Genomic DNA, 15414 nt, shown 5'->3' with positions numbered 1-15414 from the left:
CGTGCGTGCGTGCGTGCGTGCGTCTGTCTGTCTGTGTGCGTGCGCGTGCGTCTGTCTGTCTGTCTGTGTGTGTGTGTGTGTGTGCGCGTCTGTCTGTCTGTGTGTGTGTGTGTGTGCGCGTGTGCGTCTGTCTGTCTGTCTGTCTGTCTGTGTGTGTGTGTGTGTGTGTGTGTGTGTGCGATGCGTGTGTGTGCGATGCGTGTGTGTGTCTGTGTGTCTGTGTGTGTGTGTGCGTGCGTGTGTGCGTGCGTCTGTCTGTCTGTCGGTGTGTGTGCGTGTGTGTGCGTGTGTGTGTGTGTGCGCGTGCGTCTGTCTGTCTGTGTGTGTGTGTGTGTGTGTGTGTGCGTGCGTCTCTCTGTGTGTGTGTGTGTGTGTGCGTGCGTGCGTGCGTCTGTGTGTGTGTGTTTCCTAATCAGTTAAATAGCTTTCAAAATGAAGCAAACTGAAAGTATTCATATAAAATTATATGATATTATATTAAAATCTTTATTATATTAAAATCATTATTATATTATATTTAATTTAATACAAATTTGTAATAGTTCAATTTTTTTTTTAAGTAATTTACTACAGTGAATCAAACATCAAATGAACATCGCTGTATAATTATGAACTAAACTTCATAATTACTTAAGAATCTTGATACTGTTTTAACAGTCCAGAATCACAGCGGGACAAACATTTGATGTTTCAAACTACTAAACTACTTTTGTTTGATAAACCCTTGTCAAGTTTTATATAATAAAGGCAGAAATGTAATGCTTTAGGCTTTAAAAATGCTTTTAAAAAGTCTTCCAAAAATAATGCAATGATAAAAACATTATTTTCTGAAACACTAGTGGTTTAAAATAGTATTTTTGTTTTTGTTTTTCCTGGAACACAGTTCAAGTCGTTCATCTTTTCTTTTTCTTTTCTGGCCGTGTTTTTATTTACTCGAGCTCAAATAAGCAGAAATGCGTTATAGATGCTTGAGCATAATCATCACTTTCAGCACTCACCACACTAAAGTAAACACGACGAGGTCAGATTTGTCTAGATTGCGTTTATTTAATGGCATGTTTTGTGCTTTGCTGATTGCAGCCTGACAAACAGCATTGGCCAAACATTCATCTGTACGGCTGGAGCAGAAACGAAACCGATGTCTTGTTTTTAGTCAGACGACTGATGATATTCACTCTGGTGGAAAGATCTGCTTTTGAAAACACTTTTGATTTTCCTGTGGGTGCAGGTTAAAAACAGTGATTGTGAAATCTCACCAGCTTTATAATCTGAGCCTGATTTCACAGATTTTAGCTCTAGTGAATGCTGCTGCTGTTTTACACTGGAAGTATGTGACTAGAGAGGTCTGTTATTTCTGGAGGGATTGATCGATTGACAGTCACAAACTCATTACTAGTGACTATCCTTGACTACACACAGAGAAAAAAAACATCATTTCATTTTAAACTTATATCACAGGACACTTGCAAAACATCAGCTACAATATAATAATATATTTTTATTTATTTATGTTTATTTTCTAATTGTTTAAATATGTTTCATTCAGTTTAATGTGTTTATTTATTTATTATTTGTATTCAACAATTATATATATATGTATTTATATTTATTTTTTATTTTGGAACTATTTTATTTTTATTTAATTGTTTGGTTTTTTATTTTTTATTTATGTCTTTATGTTGATTTGTTCAATTTTATTTACTATTTGTTTTTATTATTTTCAGATTTGAGATACACCGTCTGGTGCACCTGGACATATCATCAGTGATGTAACCCAGGATCACAGGGATTTTCGGGTCTTTCAACAATCAGACCCCCTCCCCTAGGCGACCCAGCCGGGGTGAGGTAGCGCTACTACCCTACACGCCATACCTCTCCTCTCCTGATCCACAGCCACCTTGATGCTACTTCTGCAGCATCAGTGGCCAACTTGATGGCCCTTCGCTGGCTCGCCCCTGTGATGCCAAGCATTTTGTAGGCCCTGCAAAGGGATTGGCCCACAAACCCTCGACATCCCACTTCGACGGGTTGGCATAGTGCCCGCCACCCATTGCTCCGGCAACCCTCCACAAGCTGGGAGTACTTTGCCCTCTTTCTTTCATTGGCCTCCTCCATACGGTCCTCCCAAGGCACTGTGAGCTCCAAGAGAATTACCTGCTTGGAGGCCTCTGAGGTGAGCACAATGTCTGGCCTTAATGTTGTTATGGCAACTGTCTCAGGGAACTTCAGCTGCTTGCCCAGATCAACTGACAGCTCCCAGTCACGCGCCGTTGCCAACAGGCCAGAGGAGGTGCCCCGGGCAGCTGGTGTTGACTTCTCCCCAGCTCTGACAAAAGCTGTGGTCTTCACTGGGTGGAGGCTCTTGCTGTGGCTAATTCCACTGCAGATAGAATCCGCTACAGCTTTTAGGACCTAGTCATGCCGCCAGCGGTAACGCCCTTCACCAAAGGCTTTTGGACAGCAGCTCAGGATGTGTTCCAACGTTCCTCTCCTCTGGCAGAGGGGGCATGCTGGTGTCTCCACCATTCCCCAGGAGAAGAGGTTGGATGGACTTGGCAACATGTCATAGACGGCCTGGATCAGGAATTTTATCCTGTAGGGTTCAGCCTTCCACAGCTCAGTCCATGTGACTTTGCGCTCCGCTGTTTGCTCCCATCTTGTCCAGGCGCCCTGTTGCTGCATCCCAGCCATCTGGCAAGCTCACTTCTCCTCAACTCCTGCATGCACCTCCTCCAGAATCAGCGACCTCCTCTCTTTCCCTTCCGCCTTGTCATAGCGAGGAGTTCTTCTGCTGCCCAGGCCAGCTCTCCCCTGTGCCACTGAGCCCACCAACACCTTTTGCCGTAGCCTTGACTCTGCGTCGTCCACTGCCACGGCAGCCCTCCACTTCCGCCCTGTCCTGACCTCAATCCCGGCCTGGGCAACCTTTGGATCACTGGAATCCCGATACTGTAGGACCTCCCTGGACCGCGTCACCATGAACTCCTCGCTCAGGCTGCTCATGGGAAGCTTCAGCTTGTTGTTCTGCCCATATAGAGCGATGCTGCTCAGGCTTCGAGGAAGTCCCAGCCACCTGCGCAGAAACCTGCTGATCCTCATCTCAAAGCCTTCCACCGGTGAAATGGGGACTTCATACACCAGGAGGGGCCATAGGATTCGAGGGAGAATACCGTGCTGGTAAATCCAGGTCTTGAACTTGCCAGGAAGGCCAGACTTGTCCACCACGGCCAGCCAGGTCTCCAGGTCTTGGTTGGTCGCTTTTGTGGAAGCTGCGTCTCGCAGGCTGCAATTGAACACCTTCCCCAGGCTCTTCACAGGTTCCTCTGTCAGTGATGGTATCTTGGTGGTGCCAAGTGAGAAGTGGAACTTGTCAGTAACCTTCCCTTTCTTCAGCACGAGGGACCTTGACTTTGCCGGCTTGAAGTTCATGCGAGCCTAGGACATCAGCTCCTGAAGACCGTTCAGGATCCACCTGCAGCTTGGGACAGATGTTGTGGTCACTGTCAGGTCATCCATGAAGGCTCGGATGGGTGGCTGTCTAACTCCAGACTTAGAGAGGGGCCCCCTACACGGCATTTCCGCAGATTTCACCAGCATGTTCATGGCGAGTGCAAAAAGGATGACTGAGATTGTACAGCCAGTGATGATCCCCTTCTCAAGCTTGTGCCAGTCTGAGGTTGTTGTTCCGGAGGAGACTCTCAGATGGAAGTTGGCATAGTAGTCCAGGATGAGGTCTCTGAACTTCGGGGTGTGATGCCGGTTCAGTGCCTCTTCGACCAGTTTATGGGGTATGGATCCATAGGCATTTGCAAGGTCCAGCCACAACACAGCCAAGTCCCCCTTGTTCTCTCTGGCTTCCCTGATAAGCTGAGTGACCACGCCTGTATGCTCCAGACATCCAGGTACCTCTGGGGTTCCTCCCTTCTGGACTGATGTATCTATAGGAATTCTTCAGGAGGTAGTCTGTCAGTCACCTGGAAATGAGGCTGAAGAAGATCTTTCCTTCAACACTCAGCAGTGAGATGGTCCGGAACTGATCGATTTTCTGAGACTTCTCCTCCTTCGGGGTTTCCAAACACCCTCTGCCTGTCTCCACTGGTCTGCTACCCTTCCCCTTCTCCAAATCACCTTCAGGATCTTCCAGAGTCTGTGGAGTAGTCTTGGACAGTTCTTATAAACCTTATCAGGTACTCCACTGGGCCCTGGAGCGGAGTTTGCCCTTGTCCTTCTAACCACCTCCTGGATCTCCTTCCAACCGGGCTCTTTCCCGTCAAAGTCCAGAGACGGTACAGGTGGATTAATCAAGAACCTGCAGGGCCCTAGGTCTTGCTCTCTGTACTCATCACTGTAAGATTGCTTGAGGTGGTGGTCAACCTCAGCTTTGGAGCAGGTGAGTTGGCCGCTGCGCTTCTGTCCTAGCAGCTGTTTCGTGAATCCAAATGGGTTTGCTAGAAAGGCAGCTCTCCTCCTGGACCTTTCCTCCCTCCTCCTCCTATGCCCCTCCGCTCTCCTCAAATTGTAATAATATATCACAATATTACATTTTTCTGTATTTTTGATCAAATAAATGCAGGCTTGATGAGCAGAAGAAACTTCTTTCAAAAACATTACAAATAGTAATGTTTCCAAACTTTTGGTCTGTACTGTATATATATGTTTATTTATATTGTTATTTTTTTCATTTATTTTTCTGTAATATAGTTTGTTTCTGGTGTAGAGACAATTTTTGTAGCTGTAAATTGTGGCTGGTGAGTGTATCATGACCATGATATCGTTACTTTGTTAAATCGTTACGTGTATTTTCCATGTTGCTCAAACTGGACATTTTGTCAGTTTTAAAAACACTTATACTCTCCAGGCCTGCATTTATTTGATCAAAAGTACATTAAAAATTGTAAAACATTATTAAAATCTATATAGTTGTTATTTATTCGAATATAATTTAAAATGTAATTTATTTATGCGATGTGCAGCTGTATTTTCAGCATCATTCCTCCAGTCTTCAGTGTCACATGATCTTCAGAAATCATTCTGATATGATGATTTACTGCTCAAGAAACATTTCTGATTATTATCAATGTTGAACACAGTAATGCTGCACAATATTTTTATCTTTCAGGATTCTTCGATGAATAGAATATTTTAAATAGAAAACTTTTGTAACATTAAAATATCTTTACTGTCACTTTTTGATTTATTTAATGCATCCTTGCTGAATAAAATTATTCATTTATATATATATATATATATATATATATATATATATATATATATATATATATATATATATATATATAAACTTTTGAACAGCAGTGTACTGTATGTTGTCATGTTCGGCATTCTGTGAGAAATTATTTGGTTTTATTCTGCATTTAATTTAACTTGGTCAGTCGCGCAATGCAATGCACTTGTTTGCAACTAGAAAACTTGTGCATCAATCCGAGATGCAGTATATGATGTCACATGAACATACAGCACTAGGGAGATTTACTTGTAAGCAAACAAAATGCTTCAATTAGTTAAAGTTGCATGATGAATAAAAATGTGTGGGGAATGTTTTTGAGTCAGGTGTGTAAAACAGTACATGATCCTCTCTCTGTTCTCATGCTGGTGGCTTTGGGAGTTTGAGTTCTTGCTGTGAAAGACTGAGTAACTGTCTCTTGTCAGCCGCTTCACCTCGTCACTGTCATGAGTCTGGACCTGGTGTTTCTCCCTCTCACTACCAGAGGTCGCCATTTCTTCTTTTACCTTATCTCCACACACTTAATTGTTGAATGTTGACAGATGCAAGCAGTAAGTGGCAGTATTCCGTAACTTCTGAAATACATATTTATTTATTTTAAATTGTATTGCACTTTATCTATTTGCATCTGTAGATTTCGATTACAGTACATATATTTAAAGAGTTTTATCTCCAATTCATCAGCACTTATTTACACCAAAATTTACCAATGTATTTCTGCCTTAATCTGAATGTTTCTTTAAAGGGGTTTGTTAATATATCATTCACCGATTTCATTATTACACTTTATTGAACCTCATGGAAATTTAAAATAAATAAATAAAGTCAAGTAAATGCATTGGCAATAAAAAGTAAACCCTTAAGGACATTCTGTTATTGAAAAGAAGGTTTTCATTTTTATCTTACTACTTTACCAACCATACTAACCACTACTAATAGACAAAACAAAAAACATGACAAAAATTAAAATGGAAAAATGGAACCTTATTCAAACCTTATTAATAAAAACTATTATAATGTCTCAATTATACAAAAATAACACAAATGGAAACTTGTGGAATTTCATTATTTTATTATTTATAACGCATCATTATTTAATGTATTTTTGTAATATATTGCTTCTTGTAGTTTCTGTAAATTAAAAATGAGATGCTTTATCATTAGTAGCAGAGACATCTTGTTTGGTCTTCAAATTTAGTCTTTGACCGCAGATGAAGGCTTCTGCTTAAATGCTTGAAATTGGTTTTGTAGACTGATTAAAACCTTTATTTATAACATATGAAGTTTTTAAGTTTTTTTTTTTTTAATGCCATTTGCATTCATTTAAACTTATCTTAGTTTTCATGTTGCTATTCTAAAATCGTATAAATATAGTCATAATAAAGAATGAGTGGACATGTCCAAACTTTTGACCATTAGCCTTACAGTTGTTTTAACCGTCGTCATCCAGGTGACTGACGTCAAGGAGAAGCTGACGAAGGTCAGGAAGTTCTGGACGTCACTTCCTGGAGCCTTCTGTCAGGAGGAACATGTGGCGGCAGCAGAAAGCGCAGAGGATGACTGCTGGAACGGCCGTGACAAGGGCAGGTAAAACATCTGGAATCAAGCATCTGTACAGCTGTGGATGTGTAGATCAGGACAGTTTAACATCTACTTCTGAATGTGTACAGCTCTTACTGAGAAGATCTCGAGATGCTGTTCTCAATGACCCCCTTATTTGTGTGTTTTATTGAAAGAGCTTATTGTAATGTGTAACTTTCTGACCCCCCCCCCCCTCCCCCCAAAAAAACAAAAAAGACCATCTATTGAAACTTAATGACTCATTCCAAACTTTACAAAAAAAAAAATATTGTTGAATATTATATGACCCCTTTAGCTAGTTGGAGTGCTGAAATTATTATTATAATTATTGGATCCTGTTCTCATGGAGAGACTATTTTTGAGACCGTGTGTGTGTGTGTGTGTGTGAAAAAACAAAAAACTAATCAAAATGACAAAAGCACATATTCAAATTAAACAAAGTAAAGTGAAAACTGAAAATGTTAAAATAAAAGCCAATTCAAAATGTAAATGAAAACTATAACAGTATTTAAACAATATTAAAATAATACTGGTAAAATGTGTATTTACTGGCTTAATCTGACATGCTTGTATATTTATTTATGGTGCATTATATTTGTGCAGTTAGAAAGGAGACTAGGACAAATGTGAATATTATGCATTGAGTTTTCACAACTACTGAGTTGTTGTTGTTTTCAGATATGTCCTTGAGGTTCTGAAAGACGGATTGAGCAGTCAAGCGAATAACCCGGAGGTGGGTGTTGACATTTCCAGACCGGACACAATGATTCGACAGCAGATCATGGCTCTCAGGGTGATGACCAACAAACTCAAGAATGCATATGATGGCAATGACATCTACTTTCAGGACTCAAGTAAGTCTCGATGTGTTTGGACTAAATCACACAGACTCTACATGATCAAACTTCTGGTCCAGTTTTATCTCTTCAGATTTTGGGATCTGGAGATGCATCTCTGCTCGCTGCATAACCTGACTTTTTTCCTCTCAGATGACGAGAGCAGTGGTTCTGGCAGCGGCAGCGGCTTCACGGAGACGAGCGTCACTGAATCAAACTCCTTCATCACTGACGCTCCCATTCAGGAAGCAGAGAAAACAGAGGAATCATCTCCTGCTTGCATCATCCAGCCCAACCTGCTGCTGCTGGTGGTCTTCACCGCGCTGGGCCTGAAAGAGCACTGGAGATGACCGCTGAGCTCCACACAGACCGTTGTGTTTTATATCAGACTTGGACCAGTGATCTCAGCCGTCTGAAGACTTTTGAGGCTGTTCTTCCTGATCCAAAGATCACTGAGCTGCAGGTTTTGCTTGATTGAAGATCTTCAAAAGGGTCGTAAGCATTACACAGTTGATGTATGAAAGATGTCAAAGTTTATGTAAAGTAGATTAAAGGAGCAGGTCAGCCAGAAATGAGAATTTGCTGATGCAAAGGTGTGGGTGAGTTTGTTTCTTCATCAGATTTGGAGAAACGTAGCATTGCATCACTTGCTCACCATTGGAGTGAATGGGTGCCGTCAGAATGAGAGTCCAAACAGCTGATAAACACACTATCACAATAATCCACAGCACTCCAGTCCAGCAGTTAACATCTGGAGAAGACTGTCATTCTGACGGCACCCATTCACTGCAGCATCCATTGATGAGACACTGATGCAATGCTACATTTCTCCAAGTCTGATGAAGAAACAAACTCTTCTAGATCTTGGATGGGCTGTGGGTGAGTAAATCTTTAGCAATGTTTTTATTTTTGGCTGAAGTACTCCTCTAAAGGCATAGTTCACCCAAAGTTATTTACTTACCCTCATGCTCTTATGTGTCTGCTCTTATTTGGAGATTTACTGTTAACGTAAAAGAAAAAATGCATACAGATTCTTTAAAATGTTATATTTGTGTGTCCTCTTTTGGACATTAGCCAACTTTCCCTCCCACGTGAACCACTGTAAATTCAGGTAGGCTTTGACAATTAACACAGTCCACATGGGTTACCTTTTTTCGTACTTGGGAAATGAGAAATAGGACAACCCTTGCCCACTATTAGAACAATTTATCATTGCACACCTGCGAGGCACCTTTTCAATTTTTATTGATATTTAGCACTATTGAGCATGACATTTGTTTGTGTTTTTTTAAGCTGGCAATACTATACCATATGTATCCAGTATTTCTTAACACAAGAATAACACAACAAGTACTCAAATTAAATTTATTTCCGTGGATATTTCACAGTACATACATAACAATAGGCAGATAAAAGTGCCAGCAACCAAAAAAAAAAGTTGCTGTGTTGAAAAGAAAAACTTGAGCGAAAAAGTCCGCCTTAACATTCTGATCCCGCTGATTCTGATTCGGATGCCTTTAGACAGATGCCATCAGGATGCCATTCATTAGCAGAATGCTAGCATGTTATGTGCAACAACAACTCAACCTGTAAGAAATCGAAAGGATATAAGTAGTTGTTCATTCAACTTTCGACCTATAACCCATTTTGAACTTGCAAAACCTACAATCAGAGCTGAGATTTCTCAATGGCAATCGGATGAAAGGGACAAATTTAGCCGTCTAGCCCTAAATGACCTACTCCCATTCATTTTGCACTCATGGCGATCGCCTCCAGTGGAACTCTGGTGGTACTGCAACCAAATTCGGTACAATAGGACTTAAAGGGTTAGTTCGCCCCATTTGCAAAATTATGTAATTAATAACTCACCCTCATGTCGTTCCAAACCCGTAAGACCTCCGTTTATCTTCTGAACACAGTTTAAGATATTTTAGATTTAGTCCGAGAGCTCTCAGTCCCTCCATTGAAGCTGTGTGTACGGTATACTGTCCATGTCCAGAAAGGTAAGAAAAAAATCATCAAAGTAGTCCATGTGACATCAGAGGGTCAGTTAGAATTTGTTGAAGCATCGAAAATACATTTTGGTCCAAAAATAGCAATATTGGTTCAAACAAACCAATATCCCGGAGTAATTCATTTACTCAAACAGTACACTGACTGAACTGATGTGAAGAGAGAACTGAAGATGAACACCGAGCCGAGCCAGATAATGAACGAAACACTGACTCATTCATTCCGGGATATTGGTTTGTTTGAACTCAGAGGGAGTGTCAGCCACATTAAAAAAGTTAACAGCTTAAGTCATTTGTGGATTAATGCGTATTAGAGATGCGAAACGTTTAAAACGATTCAGTTCGATTTGGTGAACTGGTTCAGAAAGATCCGGTTACATCGAATGATTCGTTCACGAACCGGATATCACAAACTGCTTTGATTTGAACTCTCTCACAACAGACACAGAAGAGAAGACAATGCTGAATAAAGTCGTCGTTTTTGCTATTTTTGGACCAAAATGTATTTTCGATGCTTCAACAAATTCTAACTGACCCTCTGATGTCACATGGACTACTTTGATGATGTTTTTCTTACCTTTCTGGACATGGACAGTAGACCATACACACAGCTTCAATGGAGGGACTGAGAGCTCTCGGACTAAATCTAAAATATCTTAAACTGTGTTCTGAAGATAAACGGAGGTCTTACGGGTTTGGAACAACATGAGGGTGAGTTATTAATAACATAATTTTCATTTTTGGGTGAACTATCCCTTTAATAGGGAGTGGGAAGGCTCTCCGTAGACGGGCTCTGGGGTGAGTAAATAAGAGATTAAGTAAATAAGATTAAGCTCTTCTTATGTATTCATCTCACACATATTTTGGACATTTCCATGCAGGTGTAGTTTTCTTGAAAATGGAAGAGAATATCCAGACTAATTCGAAAAGATTATCTGAATTAGATCTGAGAAATTAGGGAAAATAAATGAATCTGCATCTCATTTAGTTCTCATGCACATAATATGTAATTATTTCATATAATATTAACACATTATTACTGCGATCATTTATGCAACACTAGCGAGTCTTTATATAATTGATTAAATCTGGTTGAACACACACTACCGTTTAAATATTTAGGGTCAGTTTTTTTATTTTTATAAATTAATACTATTATTCATCAAGGATGCATTAAATTGATCAAAAGTGACAGTAAAGACATTTATAATGTTGCAAAAGATTTATATTTCAAATAAATGCTGTTCTTTTGAACGTTCTATTCATCAAAGAATCCTGAAAAATAATATGTATCACAGTTTTCACAAAAATATTGTGCAGCACAACTGTTCTCAGCATTGATAATAATCAAAATTGTTTCCCTTGCTGCGCATCACAGAAATAAATTACAGTTTAAAATATATTCACATAGAAAACTGCTATTTTAAATTATAATAATATTTCAAAAATGTTAATGTATTATTGATCAACTAGATGCAGCCTATTCGCGCAGAAGAAACTTCTTTCAAAAGCATCTTACGGCTATTGAAATGTGATTCTCAGTATTCTGTTGGCGAAAACGAGTTTTCATCCCTTCAAAGTGTTTCAGTAGGAGATTCAGATTTTGTGCCCCTGTGTAATATATATAAGAAATAATTTGCACAGTTAGTCTTTAATTTGCAGAAGTGCTTAAGCAGTTTGTGGGAATATTTTTGGGTATATGTAGAGGATGGGTGATTGTAAACAATAATGCCATTCCATGGAAAGCAATATAGATTTGTGATACTGTATCTTTTTATTCATGTTTTCTACATAAATGGCCTGGATGGTAGTGTTGAGTGATAAATCCCCTATAAAACATCAGCTTCGTGAAAGTCCTTATTGAATCTGTCAGTGGAGGATTAAGGCTGACTGATTTATTATGAGTGTTATTTTTATAGTGTTACTTATTTTCAGCAGGGTTTCCTTTACAAATCCTGCAATGCTTTTATGTTGTTGTTGTTTTTTTGTTTTGTTTTTTGCACTTTTCAGTATTTGTCTTATTAAAATGTACACTTAAGGTGCAAAAATCATATTCAACATACTATATATATATATATATGTATTAGGGGTGTAACTATACGCGTATTCGTATTGAACCGTTGGTTCGTTGGACTAATTAATTATATTTGGAAAATAAAATAAATTGTGAAATATAATGATATGCGTTAAACAAGGTAGCCCAATAACCCAAACGACGTAACGGGCAACGCCCCTGACACCCCCGAAGAAGAAAAAAACACCAACTTATATGTTTATGTTAGGCTACTCAGTCAGGCGCTCGCTCACTCAGTAATACAGGCTGAAGGCGCGTTGCAAAATGGCCAATGCGTTTAACAGACCAGAAATAGAAGATCCTCCAATAACCAACAGGTCTGGTGTTTGGGTGCACTTTGGATTCCCTGTAAGCTATAATGGTGATGGCAAGAGAGTGGATAAAAAAAACAACGATATGTCGCATCTAGGGTAGCCTACACGAGCGGGAATACTTGAAACATGTCAACTCATTTACGCCGACATCACCTTAGTGTGTCAGTATCTGGGAAAAGACGGAAAAAAGGAGAAACATACACGCATGAAAACTATCCCCGCAGCATTTAGACAGACATTTCCAACGGATTCAAACAGGGCAAAAGACATCACCATGGCGATTGGTAGGCGACATTTACGTTATAGCCGCGGATATGAGACCTTACTATTTACCATTGATTCTATCATCACCATTATAGCTTACAGGGAATCCAAAGTGCACCCAAACACCAGAGCTGTTGGTTATTGGAGGATCTTCTATTTCTGGTCTGTTAAACGCATTAGCCATTTTGCAACGAGCCTTCAGCACGTACTGAGTGAGCGAGCGCCTTACTCTGTAGTGGAAAATGTAGGTTTTAAGAACATGCTTAATGTAATTGAGCCCCGTTACAATATTACTTCACGAGCTCATTTCAGACAGACCGTAATTCCTGCTTTGTTCCAAAAAACATAAGCCCTGTAGAGAACCAATTGAGTAAAAACACACTCAATATAAAGAGTTATAGAGTTCCATATAAAAAGTTACATCTTTGTATTTGTTCATAACTAATATAAGATTTTCAGTTTTTTTTTATAAGGAGCTGTTTTTGTTTTATACAGTATGCTGCTAAGAAAACACCATAGAAGATGGGTAAAGAATAGCTCCATTCTTTTTGCTGTATCTAAAACGTACCGAACCGTACCGAACCGAACCGTGACACCAGTATATTGTATCGAACCTAACCGTGAATTTTGTGAACCGTTACACCCCTAATATATATATATATATATATATATATATATATATATATATATATATATATATATATACACATATATATATATATATATATATATATATATATATATATATATACATACATATATATATATATATATATATATATAATTTTTTTTTTTAAAAAGAGTATTTAATTGAGAAGCAAGATTTGTTTTCAGATTGAGATGTTTGCTTTTCTTACCCCATTTACAAATATTTTCTTTTAAAAAATGCAAATAAAATGCCTTAGTAAATTTTGTTAGATTTAACGGTTTAAAAGGGAAAGAGGTATGAAAGAGGATGTATTTTTCAGAATTGACTTTTTCTTATTTTTTGAAAACATGTCTTTGTTATCAATCTGTTTTGAAAATCTTGATTTAAGGGTATTAAGACTTTTTATTATACAGGTGCTGGTCATATAATTTGAATATCATCAAAAAGTAGATTTTCTATGGGGTTAAGGTCAGGCGAGTTTGCTGGCCGATTAAGAGCAGGGATACCATGGACCTTAAACCAGGTACTGGTAGCTTTGGCACTTTGTGCAGGGGCCAAGTCCTGTTGGAAAATGATATCTGCATCTCCATAAAGTTGGGCAGCAGCAGGAAGCATGAAGTGCTCTAAAACTTCCTGGTATACGGCTGTGTTGACCTTGGACCTCAGGAAACACAGTGGACCAACACCAGCAGATGACATGGCACCCCAAACCATCACTGACTGTGGAAACTTTACACTGGACCTCAAGCAACGTGGATTGTGTGCCTCTCCTCTCTTCCTCCAGACTCTGGGACCCTGATTTCCAAAGGAAATTCTAAATTTACTTTCATCAGAGAACATAACTTTGGACGACTCAGCAGCAGTCCAGTCCTTTTAGAAGCGAGACGCTTCTGACACTGTCTGTTGTTCAAGAGAGGCTTGACACAAGGAATGCGAGAGCTGAAACCCATGTCTTGCATACGTCTGTGTGTAGTGATTCTTGAAGCACTGACTCCAGCTGCAGTCCACTCTTTGTGAATCTCCCCCACATTTTTGAATGGGTTTTGTTTCACAATCCTCTCCAGGGTGTGGTTATCCCTATTACTAGTACACTTTTTTTCTACCACATCTTGTCCTTCCCTTCGTCTCTCTATTAATGTGCTTGGACACAGAGCTCTGTGAACAGCCAGCCTCTTTTGCAATGACCTTTTGTGTCTTGCCCTTCTTGTACAAGGGGTCAATGGTCGTCTTTTAGACAACTGTCAATTGAGCAGTCTTCCCCATGATTGTGTATCCTACAGAACTAGACTGAGAGACCATTTAAAGGCTTTGCAGGTGTTTTGAGTTAATTAGCTGATTAGTGTGTGGTACCAGGTGTCTTCAATATTGAACCTTTTCACAATATTCTAATTTTCTGAGATACTGATTTTGGGATCTTCCTTAGTTGTCAGTTATAATCATCAAAATTAAAAGAAATAAACATTTGAAATATATCAGTCTGTGTGTAATGAATGAATATAATATACAAGTTTCACTTTTTGAATGGAATAAGTGAAATAAACTTTTTGATGAGATTCTAATTATATGACCAGCACCTCTATATATATATATATATATATATATATATATATATATATATATATATATATATATATATATATATATATATATATGAAGTGCGAAAAAAAGTGTCTGTGCGTATACACACACACACAGAGACATGTTTTAGCACTTTGAAATTTTTTATAATGCTTCATGAGATAATTTACTGCTTTTAGCCCAGATTTGTTTAAGAATGTAATGTAATGCACTTTGATATTAAGATGTGCAATGATCTTTGTTTTTATTAGAGCTTTGTGTGTGTATATATATATATATATATATATATATATATATATATATATATATATATATATATATAGGGAAAACAAAGCTGAATTATAGCAGTATTACAATCAGGACACAATTTTAAAATAAGCAATTATTGAAAAACACAGTATAAAGACTAGATTTGTCGAGCTTTAGTCATTTTGAGTTCAGTCTTGACTCAACTGTTATGATTTTATTGAGAAATGGTCAAGTGACTTTTTACAGTTTTAAAAAAACTGGATCTGTTACACAAGTTTCATTTGAATGTCATTCATCAGTTTCATTGTGAAAGGCAGAATTCCCATTGTTTCTCATTACATTTGTTACCATATCATGAATAAATTGCTTTTCACATTTGCGTTAGTCTATTAAACAAATGTTGGTGTGTAAAGGTTTTTTAAAAATATTTACTTTGTATTCCCTGTTTCTGTTTGTAAAGATTTGTTAGCAGGTGAATCAAACTAAACTTATTTGGCCTTTTTCCTTATTTTTTGTATTTTTTATTTTTTTCCCCTCTAACATAAAATCAAATTGATAAAATAAGTGGTGTGATTGTTTAACATGTTTAACAGATTTCAGGAGTTACTTTATTTA

At 38.4% G+C, this 15414-nt stretch overlaps 1 protein-coding gene across 1 annotated transcript in view; it reads left to right on the top strand.

The window, feature by feature from the left end:
* LOC132153297 (glypican-6-like) overlaps window positions 1-8104 on the top strand; it is a 31703-nt gene extending 23599 nt beyond the window's left edge. The window contains exons 7-9 of the mRNA XM_059562668.1: window positions 6693-6829; window positions 7502-7677; window positions 7813-8104. Coding sequence (XP_059418651.1) covers window positions 6693-6829; window positions 7502-7677; window positions 7813-8009 — 510 coding nt within the window. The 3' untranslated portion in view covers window positions 8010-8104. The remainder of the gene's footprint in view (window positions 1-6692; window positions 6830-7501; window positions 7678-7812) is intronic.
* Window positions 8105-15414: the final 7310 nt, after the last annotated feature.

This window comes from Carassius carassius, chromosome 11 (assembly GCF_963082965.1).
Source record: "Carassius carassius chromosome 11, fCarCar2.1, whole genome shotgun sequence".
In the NCBI taxonomy this organism is placed as follows: Eukaryota; Metazoa; Chordata; class Actinopteri; order Cypriniformes; family Cyprinidae; genus Carassius; species Carassius carassius.
Note: the sequence above shows the minus strand (reverse complement) of the source record. Positions and strands in the feature narration are given on the sequence as shown.